The sequence below is a fragment of the Cololabis saira genome, chromosome 6 (assembly GCF_033807715.1).
Source record: "Cololabis saira isolate AMF1-May2022 chromosome 6, fColSai1.1, whole genome shotgun sequence".
Lineage (NCBI taxonomy): Eukaryota > Metazoa > Chordata > Actinopteri > Beloniformes > Belonidae > Cololabis > Cololabis saira.
Genome location: NC_084592.1, coordinates 39,759,726 through 39,773,893, shown reverse-complemented (window position 1 = coordinate 39,773,893; position 14,168 = coordinate 39,759,726). Strand labels below are relative to the sequence as shown.

Genomic DNA, 14,168 nt, shown 5'->3' with positions numbered 1-14,168 from the left:
CTCAATGGAAGGCATGTCAGTTGGATTGAGTAGATCCTCAAATTATTTATTCTACCGTCTGACGATGTCCCCAGTTGAGGTCAACAGTTCCCCACCTGCACCGTAAACAGTGTTGGCAGAGTACTGCTTCCCCTTTCTGAGGCGCCGGACAGTTCGCAAGAATTTCTTTGGGGCGGTCCGAAAGTTTTCATCCATGGCCTCACCGAGAAGTTTTGTTGACTCTTAAAAAACTGTCTTTGAAGAAGTGATTTGTCACTTCAAAACCACAAATCTGACGAATACACTAATGACCGATTCTGCACAGTCTTAAATATGATACCTTTCACTAGCAAGGACCACGCCATCAACAGGATACGTTTAAATGATTTATTGATACGAAGATGATAACGATGACGATGGTGATGATAATGGCGATGAGGATGACGATGATGATGATCTATGGATCGGTCGATGCGTTGTGGGGAAGCTGGTAGGGAATCCGCCGCAGCGCCCGGGCAACGACGAACCCCCTAGGAATCTATGAGGTAGAGAAAGAGAGGGAAGAAGGAGAAGAGAAAAGGGTGGGGGGGAGGGGTGCAGAGAACGAGAGCGAAGAGGAACTGAGGTTTTAGGTTAGTATTTGAAGGTTTGCCGGAAGAGGCGTGGTGCCGGAGGAGGCGTGGTTGAGGCGTGGTCCTGCTCCCGAAATTCGCTGGTTAAGCTCCAATTGACTAGCAAGGACCACGCCATCAACAGGAACCGTTTAAATGATTTATTGATACGAAGATGATAACGATGACGATGGTGATGATAATGGCGATGAGGATGACGATGATGATGATCCGTGGATCGGTCGATGCGTTGTGGGGAAGCTGGTAGGGAATCCGCCGCAGCGCCTGGGCAACGACGAACCCCCAAAACCGTGGATTATTTAAGAGCGATGAGACTGAGTGGATCTGAGGTCGCTAAGATCTGAGCGAATGTAGTGATGATAGTTTGGGAGGACGACCATCGGCCCATGGCTGTATGAGGTGCTCTGGGATACGTAGCGGGAGGCTGAAGTGGCGGCTCCGATCCTAAGGAGTTACCGGAGTAGTGCTTTGGAGAGATGCCAGATAAGGAGAGTATATGACGGAAGCGATGGTGAAACCAGAAACTGGTGACGGCTGTCCTGACTCGGACGCAAAGGATCTGTCGAAGATGTGCTCTGTGTTTTCCGGAAAGACAAGTGGTTGGCCAGGGTCTCGAAGTATTCAGGGGTGATTGGTCTTCGGGGATGAGAAACGAGAAAGAGAGTCGGTGATGGTGGTGGAGTGACCGGGGACATGTGCTGCACGGAGGATAAATTGATGTATGGCTGAGTGCCAGACTAGACGGCGCATGAACGGCATGATGGATGTGGATTTGGAGCGTCCTTTATTAATTATGTCGATGCTTATCGATATGAAGATGATGGCGATGATGGTGGCGAAGACAATGGCGATGATGATGGCGAATAATGATGATGGCGATGATGATGATGGCGATGACGATGATGGCGATGACGATGATGGTGATGACGAAGGCGATGACGATGGCGAAGACGAAGGCGAAGACGAAGGCGAAGGCGAAGGCGATGACGATAACGATGCTGATGACGATGCCGATGCCAATGATGATGGCAATGACGATGGCAATGACGATGATGATCTATGGTTCGGTCGATGCGTTGTGGTATTGGTTTGCAAGCTCTGAGGGCCATCCTGCTGCGAACCATCTGCCATCATGAAAGCCCCCAAAACCGATTGAAGGAGCAGCATCAGTGTATAGATTGATGTCGTGGGGGTGATCCAGTTGGTCATCATAAAAGAAAGTGATCCCCTTCCAGGTGGCAAGGAGGTTGAGCCGCAACAAAGCTCTGTACGGCTCGAGTTGTCTGGGGGGATGGGAGACAAGAGAGATGGAACAGCAGAAGCGATGGACGGCAAGTGGGAGATGAAGGCCCGCCCTTGGGGAATAATGCGCATGGCAAAATTGAGGTGGCCCAGGAGGGAGAGGAGTTGGCGTTTGGTGCAGCCTGGGGCTAAGAGGAAATAAGAAGACCGATAAATAAGAAGACCGATTCGGTTGAGCTTTTCGGTTGGAAGAGAAGCCTGAAACAGATCCGTATCGAGAGTGATACCGAGGAATTCGAGGGAAGTGGAAGGGCCCACCGTTTTCTCAGCGGACAATGGGACCCCGAGTTCGGAGAAAACGGAAGTCAGGGTGACCAGGCCGGAGGCGGGTGGCGATGGGAGAGGGGTAACGATGAGGAAATCATTCAAGAGATGGACGAGGAAGGATTGCCGTGGTTGTTGGAGAGGATCCAGCAGAAGGCCTCTAAAGGTGTCGAAAAGTTAGGGGCTGCTCTTGCAGCCGAAGGTGAGCCTGACTGCAAGTAGTATGCACCTCGCCAGTGGACGCTGAAGTATTGCCAGAAGTCTGGGTGAATGGGGAGAACTTTGAAAGCGCTGGTGATATCCGCTTGAGAGCCACGACCTTTTCCCGGTGAGTTTAATGAGGGCGATGGCGTGATTGATGGTGGCGTAGTGAAGGGAGAAGTCTTCGCTCGGAATCAGGCTATTGATGCTTGGAATGGAACTGCCATGAGGCACTAAAGATCGACGATGATCGTTTCTTTCCCGGTTGCAATGCCGAGAGGGCTTATTCGAAAGTTCGGAAAGGGGGGATGAGTGAACGGGCCGATCATGAAGCCTTCCTTAAATTCCTTGGCGAGCGAGCGATCGACTGATTCCGGCTCGTTTATGGCGGATTAGATTTTTGCATTCGAAAGATGTTGGCGGAAGTGAGATAATGCCGGGGTGAAAACCTTCACTGAACCCTTTAACGAGGAACTCAACGAAGCGCGGACTGGGGCGACCGTGAAGCGCCACTTCCAGAGCGGGAATGCCGATAGGTGCAGAGAGATGCTCGCCCAGCCTCCGCAAAGCCGAAATTCTCGCTCGGGTGGAGTGATGCCCGGCGCGGGCAGGAACGGAGCAGGAAAAGCTGGGCGCGACGGGGTACCGCGCGAAGAGCACGCCGGGGCCGTGCGGCGACTCAGTGTCCGGGCGTCCCAGCACGCGCCTCGCCGAACTGATGAAGGCGGGCTGCAGCCCCGAAAGCGAGGCGGATGCGGCATCGATAAAAGCCGCTGCCTCCGAAGCGGAGGGCCGGACCGAGGACGCTGGACAAGCCGTCCAGCCCCCGGCGACGTGAAGAAAGACGGAACACGCAGCTTCTCTGTAAAGAGAGAAGCGTATGCGAACTCGTTCGGTGTGAGCTCTTTTGAACGGGTAGATGACTTTCCTTTCGAGTGGAGTGGAGGCTGTTGAAGGTGCCGGGGGTGGGCTGGGGGTTTGCTAGCATCCCGGTGCTAGCAACCCCGGCTGAGTTAGCTTTTGTAGGTGCCGGGGATGGGCTGGGGGGGAGCTAGCATCCCGGTGCTAGCAACCCCGGCTGAGTTAGCTGTTGTAGGTGCCGGGGGTGGGCTGGGGGGGGGGCTAGCATCCTGGTGCTAGTAACCCCGGCTGAGTTAGCTGTTGTAGGTTCTGGAGGTGGGCTGAGGGGGGGAGCTAGCATCCCGGTGCTAGCAACCCCGGCCGGATCTAGCTGCTGTAATTGCTGGAGGTGGGTGGGGGGGGGGGGGGCGCTGGCGTCCCGATGCCGGTGGCTCCAACTGAGGTAACCAGCTGGGGCCGACGGAGCTGGGAAGCGCCTGGCAAACCGGTGCCGAGCCCCTTCTACCGCTGGCGGTTGAGGCTGCTGAAACAGCATGGCAGGGGGGTGTTAGCATCCCGGTGCTAATAATCCCGGCCAAAGTTAGCTATTGTAATTGCCGGAGGTGGGCAGCGGGGGGCGCTAACAACCCGGTGCCAGAACCCCAGCCGGATCTAGCTGCTGTAATTGCTGGAGGTGGACTGGGGGGGCGCTGGCCTCCCGGTGCCAGAACCCCGGCCGAAGTTAACTGTTGTAGTAGCTGGAGGTGGGCAGTGTAGGAATTGTTAATTCCTACACGCGGTTTCCACGCGGACGGCTTAAGGTGAAGGACCGCTCATGTGCAGTTGAGGTTCCTGCAATGAGGCTACGTTGTTCGGAGATTGTGTTTAACTAGAGTGTTAGTGAAAGACCTTGTGAGTAAAGGTAATGCTCGAACATCCAGTTTGTACGATCGCTTCTCTTTTACTATTGCGGTCTATGGGAAAGCTTTCTGGGCCCCATGGGATTTTTGTTGTAGTAAGAAAGAGACTTTTCTTTGACTTTTCTGGCCGTTATAAAACATTTTAGACGGATATAAAGTCCCTGACTTAAAATATAGAATACAAAGATTAGTAATTGCCGGTGATTACAGCTGGAGGTGTCCTGTGAACAGTTTAAGAGGCTTCTCTTTTACTATTGCGGTCTATGGGAAAGCTTTCTGGGCCCCATGGGATTTTTGTTGTAGTAAGAAAGAGACTTTTCTTTGACTTTTCTGGCCGTTATAAAACATTTTAGACGGATATAAAGTCCATGACTTAAAATATAGAATACAAAGATTAGTAATTGCCGGTGATTACAGCTGGAGGTGTCCTGTGAACAGTTTAAGAGGCTTCTCTTTTACTATTGCGGTCTATGGGAAAAAGCTTTCTGGGCGCATAGGATTTTTTGGTGCAGTACCGCGGCTGGCCACTGGAAAAAATCGGCGTGCCTTCTGAGTGCAAGACCCGGGGGTCGACGTCACGGCGCGCCGTCGGAGTTGGCGTGATGACGTCATCCGGAAGAGAGCAGGCGTCGGCGGGGCTGATGGCATGCCAGGCTGGCATGAGATGGTTGAGAAGTTTTTTTTTCTTTTTGGTCCATGCGGTGAAAAGGGACTCCTCCACCAGGCAGTGCCATATGGAGGGTAGCGACAGTCCGGCCCGGAACACCTGCAGAAGGCGGGCCGTCGGGGCCCCCCCGCCGGAGCGTGGCGAGACCTCCGGCGGATTGCGCAGCCTGCGCTGTTGGGTCGACGGCGAGGGATTGCCCGCGTCCCAGTCGATGACGGAGGCGGGCCAGGGGACGGGGAGGGCACCTGCGGGCAGGCTGCCGTGATCCCGGATGTTCATGAGAGATGAACCGGCCGGATGGACCACTCGTTTCTGGGTGTGTGTCGCTGGAGCTGGGTTGACAGCGAGCTCCGCAGGTGGCTGAGAAAAAAAAAAAAGAAAAAAAAAAGGGGTTTGAGAAACACGTGCGTTCTGGAGGAATAAACCGCCGCCAGAGCGGCAGCCGACGTCGGAGGTCGGCGGGACACCGGGGCGGACGGGGCGGCTCGGTCTCGCTGCGCGGCACCCCCCGGTGGTGGGGGAGGGGCGGCGTATTGCGCAACCTGCGCTGTCGGGTCGACGGCGAGGAGACGCAGGAGAGGAGTCGGGGACCCGCGACGACGATCCCGGATGTTCGGGAGAGGTGAACTGGACGAGATGTGGACCACTGAGGATACGGAGCTTGACCGGCTCGCCGGCTCCCCGGGCGGCCGTGGGAGCCCGGGAGAGCGGCGCTTCAGGCGCGGCGACGGCTGAAGAGTTTTTTCCTCCTCCGGATCCCGATCAGCTGGTGTTTGCTGGTGATCCCCTGCAAGCCGATCGTCGTCCGAAGGCGATAGCAACACGAGGTCCATGCCTGAATGGGTGAGTAACAGTTTTCGAGATACGAGAGTGTATAGGAGCGTTGACGTGCTGCCCGAGAGCGAGCGTTCAGAGAACGAGAGCGAAGAGGAACTGAGGTTTTAGGTTAGTATTTGAAGGTTTGCCGGAAGAGGCGTGGTGCCGGAGGAGGCGTGGTTGAGGCGTGGTCCTGCTCCCGAAATTCGCTGGTTAAGCTCCAATTTATGGATAAATCAGTGGAGTGAGTGTGCAGTACGCAACGATTCCAGGATCTCTCAGAGGGTTGTAGGAACTTCAGAGCTGCTACATCCCTCTTCATCAGGTTTGATATCTACCAGGAAGAGCTGTAGGAACAGCCAAGTGGATGTAACGTGAAAGAGACTGAGGAGAATACAGCCAGACAGCGAGGATGGGAGTGTGCAGGATGACTCTGGTGGGACACATGAAGAAACAAGTACAGGAAGAGCAGAAGAACAAGCTGGAGGTTGAAGATGGAAACCGTCTTGTGAACGTCAGAGAGGAGATGGAGGAGACGGACTCAGGGAGGTAGAGAGGTGCCAGATGATTGACAACCACAACAAACGTTATAAAGGAGACAGGTAGGAGGGTGCTCTGTGTGTCATCTGGACAAAGGAAAGAAATTAAGGAGTTTTGTGTGCTGGAATGTGGAGGCTCAGGGGAGTACAAGTAGGAAAAGATTAACAAAGGAGATAGCAGTCGCAAGAGAGGTGAAGGAAGTGGCGAATGTCAAACAATGCTTCAGAAGAGGCGTACGAGAGGCTGAACACTAAGACGAAAAGGATTTGTACCCATCTGTGAGACACACAAATGAAGATGGGAAAGATGTGCAGCAGGTCGGGGGATTAAGAATGATTTGAGATGAAGTAAGAGAGGCTAGATTAGCTTTATTTCCATTATTTTAGTTTGAAGCGTTTATATCTGTGCAGCGGATCGTTCTCCATGAGAGAACAACCATGATACTAGCAGGAGATGCCTAACTATGACTAACAAGGATGAAGAAGGTGGAAAAATCAGTAGTCGAGGAGGCCGTTTTATGAAAATGTTGAGAAAATATATTTGAGAATTCGAAGATCACACATGTTGTATGACGCAAAGAGTGACGGAACCAACTTTGAAAAGCAAAGACAGGAAGAAGTGAATGCAGAACATAAAGGATAACTCATGGTGAACGTAGGTCTCTGAAGTGACACAAAAGGTGTTTGTACCTCCCTCGATGGGTCATTTCCCACATGATACAGCTGCAGTTCTTCATAATTTGGGGATTTTTTTCACATCTTTATATTTATTTGTATACTTAGTCTTAATTCATCCCAAAACAATCCTCTTTTGTGACTGGGTTTTTGGAGAAAAGGATCCCTTTTCTTTTTACTCCAGAGCCATTTCATGTATGCTTTTTTTGTTTGTTTTTTTTTTCTAAATAATGGAGAAAAGACAGGTTAACCTCTCCCTCTGCTGCTGTGGCTGAAGCTGTCACTTCCGGGTCTGCATAGATGGCCTGAACTGCAGAACAGCGACATGTTTCCATTTCAACCAGTCCGCTGGAAAATCGGTTCTTTCCAGGATGCTAAATGCTTACAGGGAGCTCCGGGATGCAAAATGGTTGGCGTTGTGAACGATTCGGGGGGCAGCGCAGAAGTGTTGATGGCAGAACACATTCTGAAGAAAACTACATTCATTCATGAGCAGGAACAGGATGGTAGAATTCAGTCCCAAAGATCCCCTCAGAAGCCACGTGTCACCACTGGCTGCTGCTGGACAAACCCACAAACGAAGACCTGTTGGAGTGGACTTTGTTTTCCATCTTTATATCACAACATCACTTTTTTTTTCTTCCAGAAACAGACACATTTCTAACCTGATTTCAAACCGTCCTTGGTGGTTTTTACATGCAGGTGTTCCCTGATTATTCTACAGTTCTGTAAACTACATACCCACTTTTAACACAGTTTTTGTAAACAGAGATATGAACAAACCAAGAATCGGTGGCGTCTCTCCCGTCTTCAGTCAAGTCTTCTGCGTTTCCTGCAGGGGAGCATCCTTCCATGGATCTCTTGTTTTACAGGTTTAATGCAGTTTTGTGATCGTTCAGTCCAGCATACTTTCATTTAGTACATGCTGCTACACGGATCAAAACCCACGCTGTGCTGAACAGACCAGTCCCGCTAGTACATAAGCACAACAAAAGCCAGAATGGTGCTCGACTTGAAAATGGATCAAAAACCGGATTCAGTAATTCGTTTTTGACTATTAAGCATATTGCTTAAACCTTACCACCTGCTTATTATTTTCTTTAATTCATTTCACCTTTTATTGGCAAAGTAATCATTACCAAAACAGATTTTAACTTTTTTAAAGCCACTCTACGTAGCAACACAACTTAAGGGCATATGGGGGGCAGCATATTCCAAGGAAGTTCATGTTTCAGCCCTGCATCTCTTAAGCCTGATTTATACTTCTACATCAAAACTAGGCTATATTTACGGCACGACAGCATATCTACGCCGCAACCTGATGTGAACCTCTCTCCAAATGCAACCACTAGGGGTGGGCAAAAATATCGATATGGCAATATATCGCGATACTTTTCCAGCCGATTCAATATCGATATTCAAAATTTGAATATTGTTTTTTTTTTTTTTTTTTTTTTTTTTTATTTATTTTTTTTAATATATTTTTTATCCCCGATTTTTTTTCCCATTATATCACCCAGTGCTCCTACCTAAGTGACAGTCCTGGGCATTGCCACTCTCTACCAACCCTGGGAGGGCCCTGCACTGAGCTCAGGTTTTATTTCACGTTTTATTTCATTTTATAATTTATTTTTTATATAACACAATTGCCTGTCCTTGAAATATGAAAAATAATGGACAGAGGTTTATTTATTTATGGATTTATATCTATACTGACTGATCACTGTGCCTGTCCTTGGTTTTAGTACCCATCTTTCTTGTGTTTATTATCATTTGCCACATAATTAAAGCAACCTCATACTAAATTTAATGTTAATTTCATATGATGTAAATAATATGAAAAACATATACAAATAAGTTGTAACTTTAGCTTGTATAGTTATAATAAAACATTGTTTTGACTCAGTTTGTCCCATGAATTGTCACTATAATCTGATGAACGTGCAACTCGGATTTTAAGATCCATCACTATCATCTGATGTACATATATACAACTTGGATTTTAAGATGTGTAATGCATTTTTAAATTTTTCGGTGAACTATGTAGAATATAATAATCGGGATATCGCATAATCGGGATATCGCAATGTGTATCGTATCGTGGCTCAAGTATCGTGATGCGTATCGTATCATGAGGTCCTTCCCAATACCCACCCCTAGCAACCACGTGTAGTGTCGAAGCGGACCGCAAGAAACGTGATCGATAGATAGGTTCTTTGTTTTCAAATTCCCCACTGCTATTTCTTCTTCATCGTTTTCAAGTCGGACTTGGAATTATAGTTTCCTGCAATGTCTGTAAAAAGGACTGATGCTAAACATCCATCAGCTGCAATCCAGGTAACGTATACTTTATTTGCTCTGTTGCTATGTCTGAGCTACGTACAGGAAGTACCCCAAAGGAAAAAGCACCGCGAGGTCGTGCTTCAGAAAAAGAAAACATTGCCGCCTAGTGGTTGGTGTTGTAATTACAACACAGTAAAGTCTAAACGCCAGCGATGGTGTAGCACACGTACGTAGCTGCTACACAGAAACATAAATCAGGCTTAATCGGACAGCGTGGTGTTACAAGATGCATCAGACCTTCCCCACCAGTATTGCCAGTGGTATATGTCGGCAGGAGGTCAGAAGTTGTATTACTACATAGCGTAGCTTTAATCCTTGAAAACATCTTCCAAAGCCTCTCTCTAGCAGTCCAAACTTATTTTCTTCTTAGAGTGCATTCACACGTACATGCCTTGGTTCAGTTAAAACAAACTGGTGCAACTGCACTGTTGGTGAAGTTCACCTGAATACATTCCAACACCGTGAACCGCGGCCACCAAAAAAGCAAACCGAGGTACCTTAGAAAAATGGGTCTCGGTTCCAAAAAGATCAAACTACGACCTTTTTCAAATTTCCACTGTTGTCTTTTTGCCTGTTTGATGCTGAAAACACAATGTGAATGCCAAATAGATTAAGGCTTCCTACCAGTGAACTAAACTAAGTGCAACACTTTCTGCTTTGGTCCAGAACCAAACTCCCAAACTACAACGGTGAATGCACCTCGGGTTAGCATGGTTTTAAAGTATTTCTGAGACCAGTTTTACATGAACATGTGGCTGTAGCCTGCAGAACGAGGCAGCACGCACTGGCCCACCTACTCTCATTCAACTCGTCCTAAATGGGGGTTGGGTTAAATATAGGTTGACTAATGCGTTTACTCACTGACATCTCACAGAATAATTTATAACATCAGCCTCTAAACGCATAACACAGGAATGGAGTAGCTGGGAATCCCAGAGTTTATTGAGCTGATTTGTGAAGGAGGAATTATTTTGCGATTCTAATGGGTGTATTACCTGCTGGCTGGATGTTGTATTGCTTCAGCATTCCCAACTGCAGTGTTTTAACTACCTGGACTGACTGAGACAATGAATTGGTCGTCTGTGGTTGAACTATAGACTTAAAAATGGAAGGCTATCAGAATAAAACTTTAGTTTTAGCCCAAAGTTAGGGTGCTGTATGCTCTCCCGTGTAGTCATAACCTGCATCAAGCTTTACTGATGTCTTTACAGTGTGTCCAAGTTTATGTTTACGTCTAAAGGCTGAATTATGCTTCTGCGTCAAAATGGCGCCGTGCCTACGGCGTGTGGTTTGGATCGACGCAGACCACACGCCGTCACCTGCGCCGTCACTGACGTGCACCTCCTGAAAATTGTAACTACGCGTCGAGGAGACGCAGACCACACGCAGACCGAGAGGGCTGTGATTGGTTCGCTTGAAAGCGAAGCATTTCCGGTTTCCGGTTTGAATCAGTAGTGAACTTCCAGGGCTCTTTTCTTCGTTTATATGTGATTTTTTTTGTTTTGGTTTTTTGCACAATAGTTGTCATTATTTCTTTGATTTACTGTGACCGGAAAAAGTCGAATAAACCATTCAGAAAAAGATCGCTAACTAGCGGTCGCGGGGGGTACTGCACCGCGACCAAATGGAGAGACGGAGAAGTCCGAAGGGTTCCGCACGGCGTCACGTCTGCGGCGTGTGCTCTGTGTTGGTTTGACGCAGAAGCATAATTCAGCCTTAACTGCAAAGCCGTTTTCTGGGTTGGTATGAAGAGCCAAATAAAGGAGCTTCTCCCTGACATTTCATTAACAGCATGGACATTTGATCAATTTTCTAATTTTTCCCTTCACGAGCGAGCACTCCAGCCTCTACCAGCATTCAGCACAAACCCTCAGCCAGCACTGCTTTGTTCTGCAGGCTGCAGGACTCCCCGTGTGCCACTGATCCCAGCATCCTCTAGTGAACATGAATCAAATCCATGTGAACCAGTGGTTTATTGGCTTATGAGTTAAATCACCTGGATCCCCACTGATCACTGTGATACAACTCCCCAACCATGCCAAGGTGGTTGGTTTATTTATTTTTGTCCAAAACAGAACTGGTTCGTTGTGTTTCTTTGTACGGAGTGTTATCTTTGACACCAGGCAAAGAAAAAACTAAACTCTACAATAAATAAAATGTATCCAGTTATAATAATCCCGTTTTCTTTGAGTTTGAGAGGCCCGTCGGTTCTACAGAACCGAGAGGATGAAATGCTGCACCACAGACAGGCTACAGGCATCATATATCTACGTTTGTCATTCATACATTAATAAATAGCAAAGACATTTTAAAGTAACACAGACGGACCGAGTCTCTAGTCTCTCCTCTGTCCCCATCACAGTGTGTTGTCCGTACTGCTGCTCACCAGCCCTTTGATGTTGGTGATGGGCCGAACATCGTGCAGCTGTTTTCTGCGCTCGATGAACGTGACCAACCGCGAGGTGTCCAGCGGCGTCTTGGAGTATTCCCCCCCGCGCGCCCCCCCGCGGCCCACCCACGGATGCTGGAGACAGCAGGTGGAACCGGGCCTCTTCCTGGGGTCCTGCTGCAGCAGCGACGACACGAAGTCCCGGGCCGCCTGGCTCACGTCGCAGAAGTATTCATCCGGGAAGCAGAAGTCCAGGCGGCAGATGTTGACGCACGTTTCCTCCGGCGACTCGTCCAGAAACGGGGAAACGCCGCTCAGCATCACGTAGGACAACACACCCACGCTCCACAGATCCGTCGCCACAGAGACCGGCGTCCCGCGGACGAGCTCCGGGGCGGCAAACTCCGGGTTTCCCAGCAAGAGGTGGACGTATCGACGGTGGGCGGACAGCTGGACGGCATCGCCGAGGTCGATGAGCTTAACCGATGGGGTAGGAGCGTGGAGGTCCACCATGATGTTCTCAGGCTGAAGGAGGGAGAGAGATGAGCCCACATAACAGCAAAACGTTTTAGCAATTACAAGTATGACAAATACGACAAGTACTACAGTCACAGTCGTGAGAAAAAGTTAGCACCCGCTCTTTTAATCCATTTTCTGTTTGTAAAAACATAAAAATCCTGTGAGAAAAGAGCTGTAAGAATAATAAATAAAGTTTCTTATCGTGACACTAATAATAAATTATTTGTAAAGTCATGCATATTAAAATTCATAGATATTGTATATTTAAAAACATTAGAAATTTTGTTTCGAGTTAAGAATAATAGCCTTCCTGCTTGTTTTCAGCATTTCTTTAAATTAAGAGAAACAAATTATAATTTAAGAAGGCTGTGGGTTTTTGAAAGATGTCGTGTGAGGACTAATGTTAAATATAGATGTGTTTCATTTTGGGGAGTCAAATTATGGAATCAACTTAGTGATGAAGTGAAACTGTGTAAATCTCTGTTGAATTTTAAAAAAATATTGAAAAGTAAAATAATTAAGGATTACAATGCTAAATGATTAAAGTATAATTTGGTTAAGCAGAACAATTTAAAGGGAAATTTCTCTTTTTGTTTCTTTTCATATTGCAGATAATCTGGGTTTTCTGTTGGAAAGTACAGGGTAGGCAAATATAAGCTTTGGCTTCAGCCTATTCCTTTTTCGGTTACAGAGTTTATTATTATTTTTTGTGTGAAACTGATGAGTGTAAACTTGTATGAAAGTGTTTTGTCATTTACACACACACAGTTTGAATTGCAAATAATGTAATGTAACCGAAATAAACAATTCATTCATCTTAATGAGTCTTAATCACAAATACAAACTTTGATGAAAACAACATGACTGCCAGTTTTTCTTCAAGTCAAAAACAAGCTAAGGTGGGAATACTGAGCCCCTTCATGGTTCGACAGCTATAGATCCACCTTTACCAGCAGAACTTGCTTGTTGTTTCCTGTATGATGTCACGTTGTCAAGGAGATCTGTGATCTGTGACTGCAAAACGACCCTGAACTATTACCGCCCCACCGCCGTGCGTGATAGTGGGTCCCAGGCATTTCTGGGTATTCTTTTGTCAAACGTGTTGGGCGTTATGGTCAAACAACTCTGGTTTATTCAGGAGCATTTTTGCAAACCACAGTTGTGCTTCAATGCCCTTTTAAGCAGAATAGGCTTTCTTCTGGAAGACCTTTCAAACTACTTGGACTTCTGCAGTCTTCTTCTAGTTTGGGTCTCATGAGATGTAACATTTAACATACTTAGTGAGGACGGTTAGGCCTGAGATGTAGTGTTCGGGTACATTTGCTGGCACATCCACTCCTGAGAAGACCGGCAGCAGTCTCAAATGCTTCTTTCTCCCCATAAAATGTTTGACTCCACATTGTTTAGATGTTTTATAATGCTTTTCAGATGGATGAGAAGAAACAACTGCTTCTCTGAGACCAGTGCCTGTTTTTTATAGACTTTTATCGAGGCCTGTTCACCTGCTAATGATCAACTCATCAAGAGCTGATGATTAGCAGCACCAGGCTGAAACGTACCTTTTCAAATCCTATGGAGGCAATAAAAGGGTACTTAGTATTACCCACACAATATTTTCTTTCCGACTTCATTTTTGTCAAATAAATGATGTTCAAAAGCATAAAAAGTTGTTTCATCTGAGGTTGTATTTGGATGATGTTAAGACTATTACAATCAGAGATTTTAATACATTTTTCAAAAAGATCGAAACCAACTTTTGAACATGATTGTAAGTTTGAAACTATTTTGGTTAGTCTTCAGCCATTTTCTTTTCTATTTCAGGGTTTTATTTATGTGGCACAAAACGTTGTGTTAACCTTGAGGTCCAGGTGGGCCACCCTGCACGTGTGAAGGTGCTGCAGCGCCTCCAGAGTTTCTCTGATAAAGAACGCCACCTTCTCCTCCATCAGCTCATCGTGGGCAACCAGGTAGTCGAGTAAACGTCCGTCCTCCAATCTGACGTGCACAGTAAAAAAACTCAGTTCAGACAAATCTTATTAAAATATAACTAAAAACAACAAGTTTAACATCTTCTGGTTTGTG

At 47.3% G+C, this 14,168-nt stretch overlaps 1 protein-coding gene across 3 annotated transcripts in view; it reads right to left on the bottom strand.

Annotated features, from left to right (window-relative positions):
• Window positions 1-7,423: 7,423 nt before the first annotated feature.
• The window catches only part of kalrna (kalirin RhoGEF kinase a), a 91,830-nt gene continuing 85,085 nt past the window's right edge, over window positions 7,424-14,168 (bottom strand). For all 3 annotated transcript variants that reach the window (XM_061724105.1, XM_061724106.1, XM_061724107.1), the window contains 2 exons: window positions 13,943-14,081; window positions 7,424-12,092 (listed from right to left, as the gene is read on the bottom strand). In XM_061724105.1, coding sequence (XP_061580089.1) covers window positions 11,535-12,092; window positions 13,943-14,081 — 697 coding nt within the window. In that variant the 3' untranslated portion in view covers window positions 7,424-11,534. The remainder of the gene's footprint in view (window positions 12,093-13,942; window positions 14,082-14,168) is intronic.